The sequence below is a fragment of the Tachypleus tridentatus genome, chromosome 9 (assembly GCF_004210375.1).
Source record: "Tachypleus tridentatus isolate NWPU-2018 chromosome 9, ASM421037v1, whole genome shotgun sequence".
NCBI lineage: Eukaryota > Metazoa > Arthropoda > Merostomata > Xiphosura > Limulidae > Tachypleus > Tachypleus tridentatus.
The window spans coordinates 127,357,198-127,372,175 of NC_134833.1; the positions used below are offsets into that span (position 1 = coordinate 127,357,198).

The 14,978-nt window shown below is 31.7% G+C and overlaps 1 protein-coding gene across 6 annotated transcripts in view; it reads left to right on the forward strand.

Moving 5' to 3' along the window:
• Liprin-beta (liprin-beta 1) overlaps positions 1-14,978 on the forward strand; it is a 68,047-nt gene that overhangs the window by 40,489 nt on the left and 12,580 nt on the right. For 5 of the 6 annotated variants that reach the window (XM_076457137.1, XM_076457139.1, XM_076457141.1 and 2 more), the window contains exons 9-13: positions 1,840-2,058; positions 3,659-4,019; positions 5,749-5,917; positions 13,784-13,903; positions 14,820-14,970. In XM_076457137.1, coding sequence (XP_076313252.1) covers positions 1,840-2,058; positions 3,659-4,019; positions 5,749-5,917; positions 13,784-13,903; positions 14,820-14,970 — 1,020 coding nt within the window. The remainder of the gene's footprint in view (positions 1-1,839; positions 2,059-3,658; positions 4,020-5,748; positions 5,918-13,783; positions 13,904-14,819; positions 14,971-14,978) is intronic. The other variant, XM_076457138.1, reaches the window with a different exon arrangement.

Genomic DNA, 14,978 nt, shown 5'->3' on the forward strand with positions numbered 1-14,978 from the left:
AAGCTTTTCAATGTACAACTTTAATTGTTAAATATCTTAGTGATGACAGTGTTGATCAGAAAATTGGGAAAATTTAGATTTAAGGTGGAGTTTAAAAAAAAGTTTTTTTTATGTTTCAGTTATGTTTCTGCTTTTTTAATTTAACTGTTAGTTATTGTTATACTTGACAATACCCTACTTCCTTGACTTTGTTTTTAAAATTTTGTTTCCACAAAAGTGTTTAAGCAAAACTCTCTCAATAGTTATGGATGTTAAATTTCAGCAAATTTACAGATATCTGTGATTTTTATTCACCAGTATGGCATTTTTAAAATATGCAAATTTAATGGAGAGGTCAGTTAGTTGGAGGGAGAGCAATCTGCAGATCATGACTTGTTCATTTTCTATGGACAGTAGGAGATTCATATTTTTAACTGTCACAGGTACACACTTCTTTGCTTTTCACCATTAACTTAGTGCTTTATCAACTACTTCAGTCTTGTAATCAAGAGTTGGCTTGCTATTTTGTGTTATTCATCGTTGTGGTGTGCATAAAAGTTGAGTAGTGATTGCCTGGTAAGTCTGACAAAACATGGAGTTATTATAAAAAAAAGATGTGTTTTTGATATTTCAGGTTATTTAAGATTTTGTAGTAGAGAGTGTTTTTATCTATATGATATTTTGAATATTGCTATAAAAAACAATTTTATATTGAAAGCATGGCTCCTGACATTTTCAGTTGTTAACCATAATGTCATGTAAATCTGTATAGCCAGCTATATATGTTGTGCATTAATTTCTTGGATATACATCATTATTTATGGGTGTGAATTGGACTTGAACATTAATAAACTATTTCCCCAACCTTTATTTTTTGGTATGCATTTATATTAGAGAGAATTCAGTAGGTGAGGTTCTTGAATGGCCTTTTGGTATTGTCAACTCTAATGGCCAATAATTTTGGTACATTTCTTTCTTATTGGCAGAATCACAGAGAATAACTTAGTTGAATAACATGTCCTGCATTCTGCATATATGAAGTACCATACAGAAATATTCACTCATTTGCTGGTGTCTGTAAATACTGCAAATATTCCAGCATTTTAAAACATATATTAATTTCAGCTACAATCATGCACAACCAGTAAAATGTAGGCAGTGGCTATACTTACACAAGTCATAATGTGGTTTTAGTAGCTTTATGTCATTACTATTATTTAAGCACAGTTGTGTATTTTTTGACTTAGTATTTTTGAGGCTCATTGCAAGTGTATTGCCATAGAAACTGCTGTTGTTGCTTAGATTGTGGCACAATGGAACAACTATTGATAGTTGGCTAAAATTGATATTATATTACATGTTGTCATTTCTGCTTGTTAGAACTGTATATTTGTGGGTTTATGTGCTGTTGACTATTTACAGTTTTAAGGGTTATTTTACCCTATCACTTCTTACAGCTAAAGTTTTCCAATAGAGACTAGTCTTAATAACATGATTTGTGTTATAAATATGTGTCTTTGGTGTATAATGGCAAATGTTTCATAACAAAACAAAAGCTTTTTAAGTACAGTCATGCAATTTGAAGACAACTGCAGAATACAGATAAACCTTTAAGATCTATTTATGATGTTACTTGTTCAGATGATGGTTATAAAACTTAAGAGAAAAATGTTTTTTTCTATGGTTTATATGAACATGCAGTACACATCTCTCTCACCTATTTGAGATTTTTCTAATTTAATCTGAATTGTTTCTTATTGTTATAAATGTTTCAGTAATTGGGTAGTTCTTGTAAATTAATGTGTATACTAAAACAAATACACTTACCTTTAATTGTATTATCTATTTCAAATATTACAGTTAGAACCACGTGTAACTGATAAACCTCCTCCTGTTCCACGGTCTGCGACTTCTCCTGGAGGCTCAGACCCCCATTCTTCTCCTTTGGCTTGGAGGGATGGACATCATGGATCATCTCCTAGCCCAGTGTATTGTCAGATAACACCTTCTGTAGAGAAGAGTAGTCCAACTGTGCCTAGATCTAACAGTGCAGAGAATGTTAGTCCGACTCAGCAGCGGGTAATGTAGCGGCTACCATTCAATGTAGCGAGCTACCATTCACTTTCTGTATTTTTTGTTAAACTTTGCAAAGCTCAGGAATTGCAAAAAAAAAGTATTTGCTTAAAACATATATATATATATATATATATATATATATATATATATGCCTCTTAATTCATACATGATACATGATAGAAGTTACAGACTATAATGCTATTCAGAGCTTACAGTAGTCAGTTACTAAACAGGTGTTTGAAAATAATTTAAGCATCTGCTTATAAATAATTCTAAATGAATACAAATATCAAGTATTACACCATAAGTAAAAAATTGGAAAGAAAAGAAGAATAATAGGGGCTGAGGATGAAGTGTTTTGATTGTAGATAAATTGCTTTTACAGTGAAAAGTTTATAAAGGAAGTTATTTCCAATTATGGGTTTAATACATTTCACATATAAATATTGTATATAACAACTTTTAATGGTGTAGAGAATTTTGTCCATATTCAAGTACTCTTACATTTTCACTGAATCACATTAGCAGAGATGCAAACTATTACGATTTTGGTATATGCATTACGACTATACACTCATACAGACAAATATTACGACTTGTTGCAACTCCCATATTATTATATATTATATAGGCCTATACAATAAAGTGATAAATTGTTCCCCCAGGGCTTGAAAGGGGTGAAAAGAAAATTTCTAGTGAGATACAAATATATTTTGAAAATAAACGAAAGACATAGTCCAAATGGCTACTTGCGATAATCATGTTTGTTCTTGAAATAATAACAAATATTTGTATCTCCAACGTCTACAAATACTTTGAGTGTGGTGCTTCTCCATACTGGGTACTTGGGGGAATCCATAGTTATGTCATCAAATGCGATCGTTCACAAGATGGAAAAAAAGAGGCCTCATTCACCAGATTGTCTTGTTTCTGGCAAATCTAAAAGGACTAAAATTGTGAATCAAAAACTTAGGAAAGAGTGTAGTGCAAAATATCCAGTCATTGCATCAAAAGTCAGTGACAGTCATACGTTTTGTACAGTTTGTCACATCAATTTTTCTGTGGCGCATGGCAGGATAAATGATTATTCCAGACATACAAAATCGGCATTTCACCAACAAAAGGCTGAGGCGAAGACAAAAATGATGCAGATAATGACATTTATGAGTAAGAATTCAGAATATGAAACCATAAATGCAGAAGTGATGTTCACGCAGTTTGTCATTGCTCATAATTTACCCGTAGCTGTAGCCGATCATGCACGACATCTATTCAGAAAAATGTTCTTTGTAGTTTGGCAAAACCGTTAATGCAGTCATATGTTACAATTTAAATAATACATTGTTTCATCAGTTAGGTACCCTCACTGTTAATAATATTTTTGGCCATAAGCCCTGCTTTACCACATTTATAAGATTTAGGTTAGTCCTAAATATAAATTCTAAACTAACTATGACAAACAATTTTTTTAATAAAAGCATAATAATAAATAAGAAATGAAAATAAAGAATAATTAAATTTGCTATACTAACAACTATAATTAATGTTATTAATAGAAACAACAAATAAATGAAATGGTGTGTTGATATTAAATTATTTGCAGCAAACACCCCCTTCCAAGAGACATTATGGAACAATCCCTCGGCAACACGGAGCACAGGTCTTACAGCAGATCCATCAACAGCTACGACAACACCAAGTGGATGCATCAATTCCCCCAGGACCACAGCCATCATCTCTCGAGACAACAAAATCTTCTCCTGCTTCTACTACTACTACTACTACTACTACTGCCTCTATCTCATTGTCTCCAAGTACCAATCCCTCATCTACACCACAGAGTTTTCAGCATCCTAGTCTGGATAACTTCCGTTCTCCTCGCACCAAAAGTTCAGGGGTTTCGTTTGGTAAAGGGTTTTTTAAGTTAAAAAATGGGAAACGCAGCTCCAGTGCACCTGAATTAGGTGATGGTTCTTTAATTTTTGGTTTGAGCACCCTTTCCTATCAAAATGCATGTTTTCCTGGTGCTTTGTTGTCATGGTGACTATTTGCAATAAACGTTTTATGAGTAAAACAGCATTTTTTAATCCCATGCAACTATTATAACATTAACTTGAACACACTTTTAAAACCAAATATGTTTCAAATGTAACTGGATGTAGAAAAAACACAAGAAATTTCAAAAGTTTTGCACGTGTTAGTAACATATTAAAATACTTCACACTAATATGTAAGGTTTTTCACATGTGGTTGCATTTTCTTTCATGAATAATTACATGTGCTTAATATTACTACACTGTTAGATTTTAATAGAGGTACTAGTATTTCCTTATGCTGTCACCAGTATTTATGAAAGGTTATTTTGATTATGCTTATATTCTCATTTGTATCTTCTATTCCAGTATATATCAAAAAATATTTTTCATCAATTAAGTTTTAAAAATGCAGAAATGTTTTAAGTTCCTAACAGCTTGATGAGATAGAACATCTGTTAGGATAATATCAGCAGTTCAGTGCTACAGTAGAAGAAATGGATTGAATGAGAGGCCATCTAACTAAAATAGTTCAGTGTTTGTATTTTCATGTGTAGGTTTCAGAGTTTCAGTTTGCCTGTCTGTGATTTGACGGAAAATTAAGAAATATAGGAGATTTTTTTTTTAAATTGTTTTCATTGTCCTGTGGTGTGTTGTGAAACAGTATGTCAAAGATTTGATATCATTCACATTAGAGATACTAACTTAGTGTTTTTAGGACCACACATAGCAATTGCATAGCTGTTATAATTCATGAATATTAGAGTAAGATATAAATATCTGCAAAACCTTGTTTCACAGAGAGTACAAACATCAGATAGTTGACTTTATAGTTAGGAATTTTGTTCTAGTAATTATTTTAATCACACAACTTTTTATTAAAGAAATGCAATGATAATAATCATGCAGAGAGAAAGATATTAAAAAAATTAATCTGATTAAAATATATATATGTAAATCTAGCAATAAAGTAAAACATGTCTTTGGTCCCATGACAACAATGTTTTTTCTTTTTTTGTGCATGATGCATGCAACATTTCTCAGACTTTTTTGCATGGTAAGAATGTTTAATACAGAAACTTTTTTATTTGGATTATTATTCAGTGCATAATCTAGAAGTTGGTTTTTCCTTGATTATTTTTTGCACATGGTTTTTTTGAAAAACTTTTCAAAATAAGTTGTTTCTTTTCTTTTGAAAAGTTGTTTCTAATTTTATGAAGTATATGGAGTTTTTGTGTGTCTTCAATTTTTTAAATAAATGTCTTGATTTCTTTTTAGATTTTAATAACACAAAATTCAACATATGAAAATATTTACTAAATGTGTTAGTCTACTTTTTATCTTTCGTAATGTCCCTGCTCTGATGTTTCACAAGTGAATTTGAGGGTTCGTAGCAGAAAAAATGTGGGATTACTACTAGTAGTATAGGTAGACCATTGCAGATCATTATAAATAAAAGCAAACAAAAATTGTTATAACATATCATTTATTAGAATTTAAATGCTTGCTCCCACTAAGAACTAATTCATAAATCAAACAAGGCCCACAGTAAGGAATATTAACAAAACAAAGAAGGTATGCCAAGCCCAACTGTTATATTTCAAACCCATTGTTTTTATTGTTTCATTGCACAAATTGTATACTATTATTATTTTTATAGCCCTTCCAGAATATGCTGTACACCCAAATGGTAGAGAAACACCTCGGTCAACCTTATCAAGAAGTAGAGAATCTCCTCAGTCCATGCTATCCTTACCACAAGGCAGCCCCAGTATTTCCAGTAAATCTGAACCCAAGGAAAGAAAAGGCATTAAGAAAATTTTTGGAAAGTAAGGATTGATCATAAATGTTAATTATAGGCATATAGAAATAAACAGAAAATAGAAAATCTAGTTTTAAAACTACTAATTTTTTCTATATTATTCATTCAATGTGAAACCAGGCATTTTTTGGATAAGCAACTGCTTTTGCTTCTTAATCAGCAGTATTAGAGTAACAGAACTGATCCTTAAAATGTCATAACAATGTAAATTATTTCCAGGATATTCCAATGTTCTTTATTCTGATACAGTACATTAGCCAAGTTCACATATACAGCTATTCTTACTCAGTGTGTGGTCTGACATAGCCAGGTGGTAAGGACACTTGACTCGTAATCTGAGGGTTGCTGGTTCAAATCCCTGTCACACCAAACATGCTCACCCTTTTATCTGTGAGGTATTATAATGTGACAGTCAATTTTACTATTCAATGAGAATAGACTAGCCCAAGAGCTGGCAGTGGAAAGTGATGACTAGCTGTCTTTCCTCTAGTCTTACACTGGTAAATTAGGGTTGGTTAGAGCAGATATTTTCTCGTGTAGCTTTGAGCAAAATTAAAAAAAAGACTCGTTGAGTGCTGCCCTCTATAATAAAAACCTTTTTGTATGCCACAAACCTCATGCTCCCATATACCTCATAATTATCATGATTCAACTGCATCTCGCATGGAAATAACCCTCCATCAGTAGGAGTGCAACACACCTTCCTGGCACATGTGACTTTCTCTGATTGATTCTACCAAACTGTTCTTGTTAGGTAGTGCTGGAGTCAGGACATGTGGTCTATTATGCCTTAGCTACTCTATACCCAGTTTTTCTTTTCTCCACATTATTAGCCTTCCAGTGGCACAGTGGTATGTCTGCAGACTTGCACTGCAAAAAACCAGGTTTTGTTACCCATGGTGGGCAGAGCACAGATAGCCTATTGTGTAGCTATGTGCTTAATTTCAAACAAACAAACCAAGTTACTATTTGTGGAGGGTTTATCTACAGTCCTATTTTCAATTGGATTGAGATTATGGTATCATGTGGTTCAAATTCTATTAGAACTGTTTTCTCCCTTTTGGTTGTGCTCCTCCATTATTCCATCAGGTCTGAAATACTTCTTTTCACACTTGAAGAATACTCTACCTGGTATAGAAGTGATGTGGTCTCCCATGTATGATTTCATATTAAGAACATCATCAAAGGCATTCTTCAGATGGATGTTTCTTTTTATCCTTCAAACTGTTCCCTCTACCTCTTCAGTGTGGGATTCTAGCTATATATTTAAGCAGAGGTAATTTAATATATTGGAATTTATACTTTTCCTATACTGAAAATCCCCTGCTGGGACAGCAGTAAATCATCAGTTTTACAACACTAAAACTGTAGTTCTGATTCCCCTTGGTGGAAACAGCAGATAGCCCAATCTGGCTTTGCTATAAGAAAAACACACACACCCTACACTGAAAATATATTTCAGATAGGTACTTATCTCTTCTTACACTTCCTACCATTCTCTTCACTAAAAAACAGTGCTTCCTTTTCTGTCTAAACCCAAAGTGATAGATCAGAAGAATGAAATAGAGGGAGTCACATGCATCAGGAGGGTGTGTTCCACTTCTATTGGTGCAGGGTTGTCCCATGATGATTTGCCTGCAAGATAAAGTTGAACCACAATAATTGTATGGTACATGGGAAGGTAAGGCTTGTGGCATGCAAAAACTTTATTGTATATAGAGGGTGTCAGTGATTGAGAACAGAGTTAAATACCTGTTGGAAATATGTTTTCAGTATAAGAAAATTATAATGTTTTAAAGATTACCCATTAAGAGTTTTTGGTGTAAATCTCATATAGAAACACAAAATCAATTTTTAAAAGATGACAAGAAATATAATTTACCTAAAGCATTTTGAAATTATGTGTTCCTTTAATTGCTTTGCAAAATTCTGTTTCTCAGTTGGATTTCATTTATTTAAAGAGTTTAACATAAAATTCTAACAAAAGTTTCCATAATAACTGCCAAACAACTTTGTAATTTAATAAACTTGGTTCTTCACAACATAAACTTTTCTAAAAACATCTGGTGAGGTTGTTAATAAAATATCTTTCTATGAACTTAATGGAATGGAGGAAAAAGAGCTTTATCATTTAGAATTCCACTTTTTGTTTTTTAAATTACGGTCCAATCATTTTTGTGTTCTTTCTGAGTATTTCTTAAGCATTTAGAACAATTATCCAGCATTAGTTTATTCTGATAACTGTAGTTTCAATGTGAACCATAGTAGTACATGTGGTTTAGCTTTGTCATCTCTAGTTGAGTGCAGGTTTGGAAAATAAAACTTGTTATTGTGTTATGTTAATATTGAGTAAGCTTATTACTGACATTGGAACTATGTAAGCTTATTGTTGATGTTAGATTTATACAGGTTTATTGTTGGTGTTGGAACTATGCAGGTGTATTGCTGATGTTGAAACTGTGTAGGTTTGTTACATACTAAATCAATCTCTAAAACAAAATATAAAGTGTTGTCAAGAATATATGTTTGAAGTGTAATTAAGAGTTTTCAGACACAAGTGATATTTTGAGATTTTTGAGATGAAGAATAATTTTTTTACTTATAACTTGGACTAGTAACAAAGCAGACTTAATATTTTCTCAAACAAAATTATAGTAAAAATATTTGATTAAACACTCTTAATTTTTGGATACAAACAACTTGCACTCTTTACTAATAGTCTACCAAAAGTTGTGAAGATACATCTACTTCATCAAAAGTTGTACTATAAATACTTAACTTGTGTATATTATACTGAACATGTTGTGAAAGGGTTAATGTTGGAACTGTATAGGTTTAATAATTAATAATTTCTGATCAGAGCAGAATATGCATTTGAATAAAACTAAGAATCACTATTTGGTGTGTCTAACATTTTCAGTTTTCCCAATCTCTGTTACTTACAAGTAGAATTGGTTACAGGAAATAATAAATAGCATTAAATCTTCCATGAAGGCAAAAACAAGGAAACACAATAAACTTATAGAAAGTTCAATAAAAATAATAATACTTAAAAAAGAATGTTACAATATTTATTAATGTAGCAAAGAAAATAATTATTACAGGATTTTAACTCAAGCAATGACAATTTTCCACATATGGTCAGTGTCTCCAGATAACTGTTTAATTCACAATGGATGACACTTGTTGCATCCCTTAAAAATTTACTTTTTTGAAATTTGTAACCAAAATATCATTATTCCTTATTTTCATGTGCAGCAAAACACTGAACTTAATGGAGCAATGATAACTTGCATCTAGATGTTTCCCAATTTACTCTCTCAATTATTTTTATATTTGAAGTTAACAGCAAATCTAAAATAAAATTGTTTCTAGTAGGTTCCTCAACTAAGGTGAAGAAAGCAATTCTGAACAGTTTCCAAAAGCCTTTCTCCCACATGATTTGACTCTAACATTTCCCAATCTATGTACCTGAAATTAAAACTACCCATAATTATGATATCATTAACAGCTGAAATCTTACTCTCATTGTAAAGTTTCCTACTAATTTCATCAGTATCACCCAGTGGTCTGTAACAAATTATCACTAAAATCCTTTTCTCCATATTTAGTAAAATAAATCCAAATGGATTCAATCTTCTTCATGTTATCTTTGATATTCTTAATTTAAGCAGAAAGTAAAAACTTGTGTAAAACTTCCCTTTCAGATAATACCCTTAGCAAACAAGTCAGCCATTACCCCATTGAAATATAAACCATTCATTACAAAAAGCTCCTTTTTTCTACTAAACTGATCCTACAAGTCCAACTAGCCAGTCTGCTCATCCTTACATAATAACCTAAGCCTAGCATTTAGTCCTAGTAACCTGCTTATAACTTCATCTATATAGTTAATTCTTGGTAGTATTTCTGACAAACTTATGGCCTTTTTCCTTAAATGAATTTATCAACCCTTTGTACTTATTAATTAGGTACTCTGACCTATCTTCCCCTACATGCACCACAAAAACTGAATCTCTGCTAGCCTCTTTACTATACCTCCTGTTCTGTGAAGTATATCCTCCACCTGTGCCTAATGGTAGAATTATCTGATTTATTTTTTCCCTATTTACCCCACAGTCCATTCTATACACATACTTTGTCAAAGAATCACCTGTAACTTCATTACCATTTGCATCCTTTTCTGACCTTTTTATTTTACCTCCCTGCAGTAGTTCCTCACCTGTAGAAGTAAAGGGCAGAAATTTGTAGAACTGTGTAAGTTTGTTATTATGTTGAAGTTTGAATTGTATAGGTTTGTTATTCATGCTGGGATTGTATAGCTTTGTTATGGAAATTAGATGAACTGTTTACTTATGTACTACCACAGAAAATGTATAAAATTCAGTCTTTTCTTTTCTTTTAGAATAAATTATTTAATTATGATTAAATTCCTGTAAAATATAAAATGTGAGTCAAAAACAAACATTATATACAAGTTTGCAGAACTACATGTATAAAGGAAAATTATGATTATGTTACTACATTGCTTCCTTTTTTTTTGATAACTTCATAAAAGCCTAAAGTGGGAAAATATCAATTATTTCCCAATAATTGTGATAATTGGCTATCAATTATTATAATAATTATTTGCTTGTAAGATAAGATTACCAAATATAATAGCATGCGAAAGTGTTAGGACAAAGTAAAAAATTAGATATCAGACTACTTTAAAGAACAATATAATGTAAGTCACAGGTGAAACATCAATATTGTATTAATATTCATATTTGGTACAACATAAACTCAGCAGAAGTGCTTGCGTTCAGTAAACAGTTAATATCTTGTGTGTCCACCTTTTGCTTTAACTTTTTGCAATGTGTTCGTTATAATGTACACGAGTTTGTCTACACATTTGCATGTGTTAAGTATTTGCCCTTTGATATAATGTGTGAATCTTCACAGAATTTGGTAGATTTTAGTAAAGATTATAATTTTTTGGTACACAAAAAATCAAATTTTTTAATGAAATATTTTTATTAAAGATTTGTGTGTGAAAATAGTGTGTGTTTTGTTACTAGTCTGAGTGCAAAGCGATTTTGTGTTATTCCACTGGTCCATTATTCCATCTATTTTGCAAATATCTCATGTTAACTTAGCAGAAAAATACCCCCCAAACTATCACATTGTCTTCCCCATGCTTCATGATAGGTGCTATGCATTGAGATAAGTATCTTTTACCTTTCTTCCACTATAAGTACAATCTACACTTTGAACCAAATTTTTCAAACTTGGACTCATCCATCCATAACACCCTTTTCCAATCATCAACAGTCCAGTGTTTGATTGTTTTAACAAATTTCAGTCTCTTGACAATATTTGTAGATTAAAGTAAAGGTTGTTTAACTGCTACATGACCACATACTCCATTCTCATTGAGTAATTTTGCTACGATAGATTTGGACACTTTTCTTTCATTTGGTACATGGTCATTTATCTCGTGTTTAAGATCAGTGGCAGTCTTCCTTCTATCAAGAAGACTGTGTAAACGAAGATATTTATCATCAGTATCAATGAGTTTAGGTGTTCTGTCTTTTCCTTTCCTGTTTTGGTCTCACAAACTAGGATATATTGACAGTGTTTGAGGAGCATATTAAGTCTGCAGCAATTTGATGGAGAGTCCATTCAGCATCATGAAAAGATTTTATACAAACTCTCTGCTCTGCTGAAAATTTACTATGTTTTCTTGGGCCATGGCAGGACACGAAACTTAATGTATAGCATTAATTACTGGTTTTTTATCAAGGTTTATTTGTGGAGTGCTATTAAATTAGTTTCTTCTAACATATACTAGTACCATATGCTAGTTCCTTGCTGGTTTATTTCTATGTAGTTAAGACATTGCATGGGGAACCATCACAGTTATTTCATACTATAAATTTGATCAGAATATTCATTCAAGCAGAACCTTCATGACATGCCCTTAGTAGAAGTATATGGGAACTCTTAGGAATGATAAGTATTCTCACCCTGGCTCATTCAGTTGTCAACAGGGATCTCTGAAGCATTACCATAGTGTTGAAATTTACATTCTGTAATGGCATGGAAGAATTAGCTACATAAAATTGAAAAAAATGACAAAATGTTCTTTTGTCCTAACACCTGCACAGTACTGTATAATTACTAATTTGTTACTGTTTTCTTCTTATTGCTAGACAGTGATTGCTAATTAATTTATCTCTTACATTATTATTATTATGTCATTTCCCACAAAGTCTTGGGAAGGGCTGTTTGTAAAGGTAGGGGTCAGATTTCAGTTCTGTGTCTTCTTGTTAGAAAAGGAGATAGGCTATCCACCAACTGGGCTCTCTCTCTCTCTCATTTAGTGAACTAGTTATTTCTATAACTTCCTAACTGATATCCAGTTTTATCTGATTTCTCTGATAGGCTGACTGTGTCATCAGTTAGTTGAATGTGAAAGACGTCTGTCTATCTTTCTCTCCTTTGATTCATTTTCTGTTTTATTTTCCTTCATGATTTTCTTTCTTAATATGATGAACTATTGCAGATAGAACAGTCTTGAATAATGTGGTTTATTTAGTTTGTTCTTTTTTGTGATTAGTGGATATTTTTATCAAAATAAATTGAGAGCAATAGTAGGACCTTGCCTTAACTGAACAGAAGAAACAGGACAACAAAATGTAAACATACCCACCTAGCTGTCTTTAGAAGGAAAATATTTATTGATGCTCTAATGTTTTTTGTAACTTGCCAGATTCCCTACAGTTGAGCATTTCAGTAACTAACAGATTTGTAAAACATTAGTTTGTATTGATATTCATATTGCCAGATATCGTTTTTGAGGGGTTTATGAATTCTGTTCTATGCTGGGTTTTTTTAAAATGCTTTGGTGTGTATTAACTGTGATTATATTGTGTGTAACATTGAATATCTTTTAATTTTATACTGTTTACTTATGTTTTTGTAGAGACCTTTGACATTGGGATATAAGGTTGTGTGTCTGTATTTATTTTCTTGTTTATTAAGTGTTTAAGATATCCATTATTAAGGAAGGTTGCCATAGTGTGCTTTTCTTCATTATATATATCACAAATCTTGTTCAACCTTAAGATTGTGCACCCTATTTTGACCGATTTAACACTTGGGGTGGTTTGATCTGTTGTTGTGGGTTTTTTTAGTGCTATTCAAGTTATAACACCTTGGTAACCATGTTGTCTAGGAATGTGAGTTTATCTTCTTCAGTTTTTATTTTGAATTGTTAATTCTGGATATCCTGTTCAGGTGGTTCATGAATCTTGGAATCATATCTGTAGAATATGTGGCCACATAACAAAATCACAATATAGAGCAAAAGTGCTAATTACAGTATCCTTTGTGAATGTGGAAACAAGATTAAAAAGTGTTAGAATTGAGAAACATAACTGACACATAATAACAACCTATCTGCAGTAGCTCATAATTCCATAGTAGAATACCATACAATAAAAAGGAATGATATAGAAATAATGGGATATTAACCACGCATGAAAAATGAAAGATAAAAAATGCTTTTCACATCCACTTAACTGATAACTCAGTCAGACAACCAAGCACAGAACAGACAGACCCAAATACCCATCTTGAAAGAGTTGAATGAAGTTCCAGTGGGGATGAATGGAAAACAATCCTGTCTTTTTAACAAGAAAATTAGGTTCAAGCCCCAGCTCTCACTCCCACGTACAGTCCTTCTGAGGATCAGCAGTTGGAGTATAAGATATAAACTAATTAGTAATTAGCAAATGTTAATTTGAACTTATATATTCTGGGTGGAAGTAGTCTTCATGTTAACAAAGATAAAACTTCAGCTTTTTCAATCTGCTATATTAATATCTAGATTAAAACGTTCTGGTTCCCAGAGTATGGATTTGGTTGGTGGAGAATTCTCTCGAAATAGACTGAGAGCAACCGCAGGTCCTCGTCTTGGCTGGTCAGAAGGAACGGGGCCAGACAACATGTAAATATACCTGTGGTTTTTGAAATAGTGTTCAATTCTTTAAATGTATTGTTTTTAAAAGTTGGAAATGATTTCACAGTATAGTAAGTTAGTTAAACATTTCAGTACGTAATGATAATAAGTTAACTAAACATTTCAGTATGTAATGATTATAAGTTAGTTAAACTTTTCAGTACGTAATGATTAGAAGTATAAAGCATTGTACGTCTTCATTATTTCTGTTATTTTTTAAAGTTTCATGATAGCAGATTTTCATCCAGTAACTTATCAATGTGAAATGTTACAGAAATGTAATCGTTTTGTTTTTTAGATCAAAGAAAAGTAATATTCATAGCAAAAACTTGTATCAGTAAAGCAGAATCTACCTTATCAATAAAAATCTAGTTATTTTAGATTCAAAACTGATGTTGAAAGCACACAGATACTCTCAAACTTGTTCCATTTTTTTCAGGTTTTTGTAAGTAGGCACCATTTTTAGTCAAATATCTCAAATAATTTTAAAACTAATGAAACTTTAACCTTTGTAATCAAAACAAGTTTTTTTAAATTAATATTTTTTCACAAAAATTATTTTGTTGGAAATGTAGAGTTTGCACAAAATACTGGGAAAAATGTTTTTTTATGTTTGAAATAGTAATAATACAAATTTTTAGAACTTATATAATGAAGTACTTAGCTTGTTTTAATGTATATTGCATCAATTAATTACACTTCTCAGCTGTATTTGGATTTATTGTATATTTACTTTTTGTATTGTTTTTATGTGCATTCAAATGTATTTTTTTTCTTTGACAATAGCTGTAATTTTTTAAAATGACTAAAACCCCTGTGCACTGTGTAAAACTAAATATGTTTTGGTTTATATTTAATGTAGAATGTTGGTTTGTTTCTGACTCTCTTTTTTTGCTTATTTTAGTGCCTCAGATATACCTTTTGCTCAGTGGGACACGGATATGGTTGCTAATTGGCTACACAGAATTGGACTTAATATGTATGTTAATGAGTGTAAACGTTGGGTTAAAAATGGGGACCATCTCCTAAAGGCATCAAAAAATGATCTTGAAAAGGTAAAGCT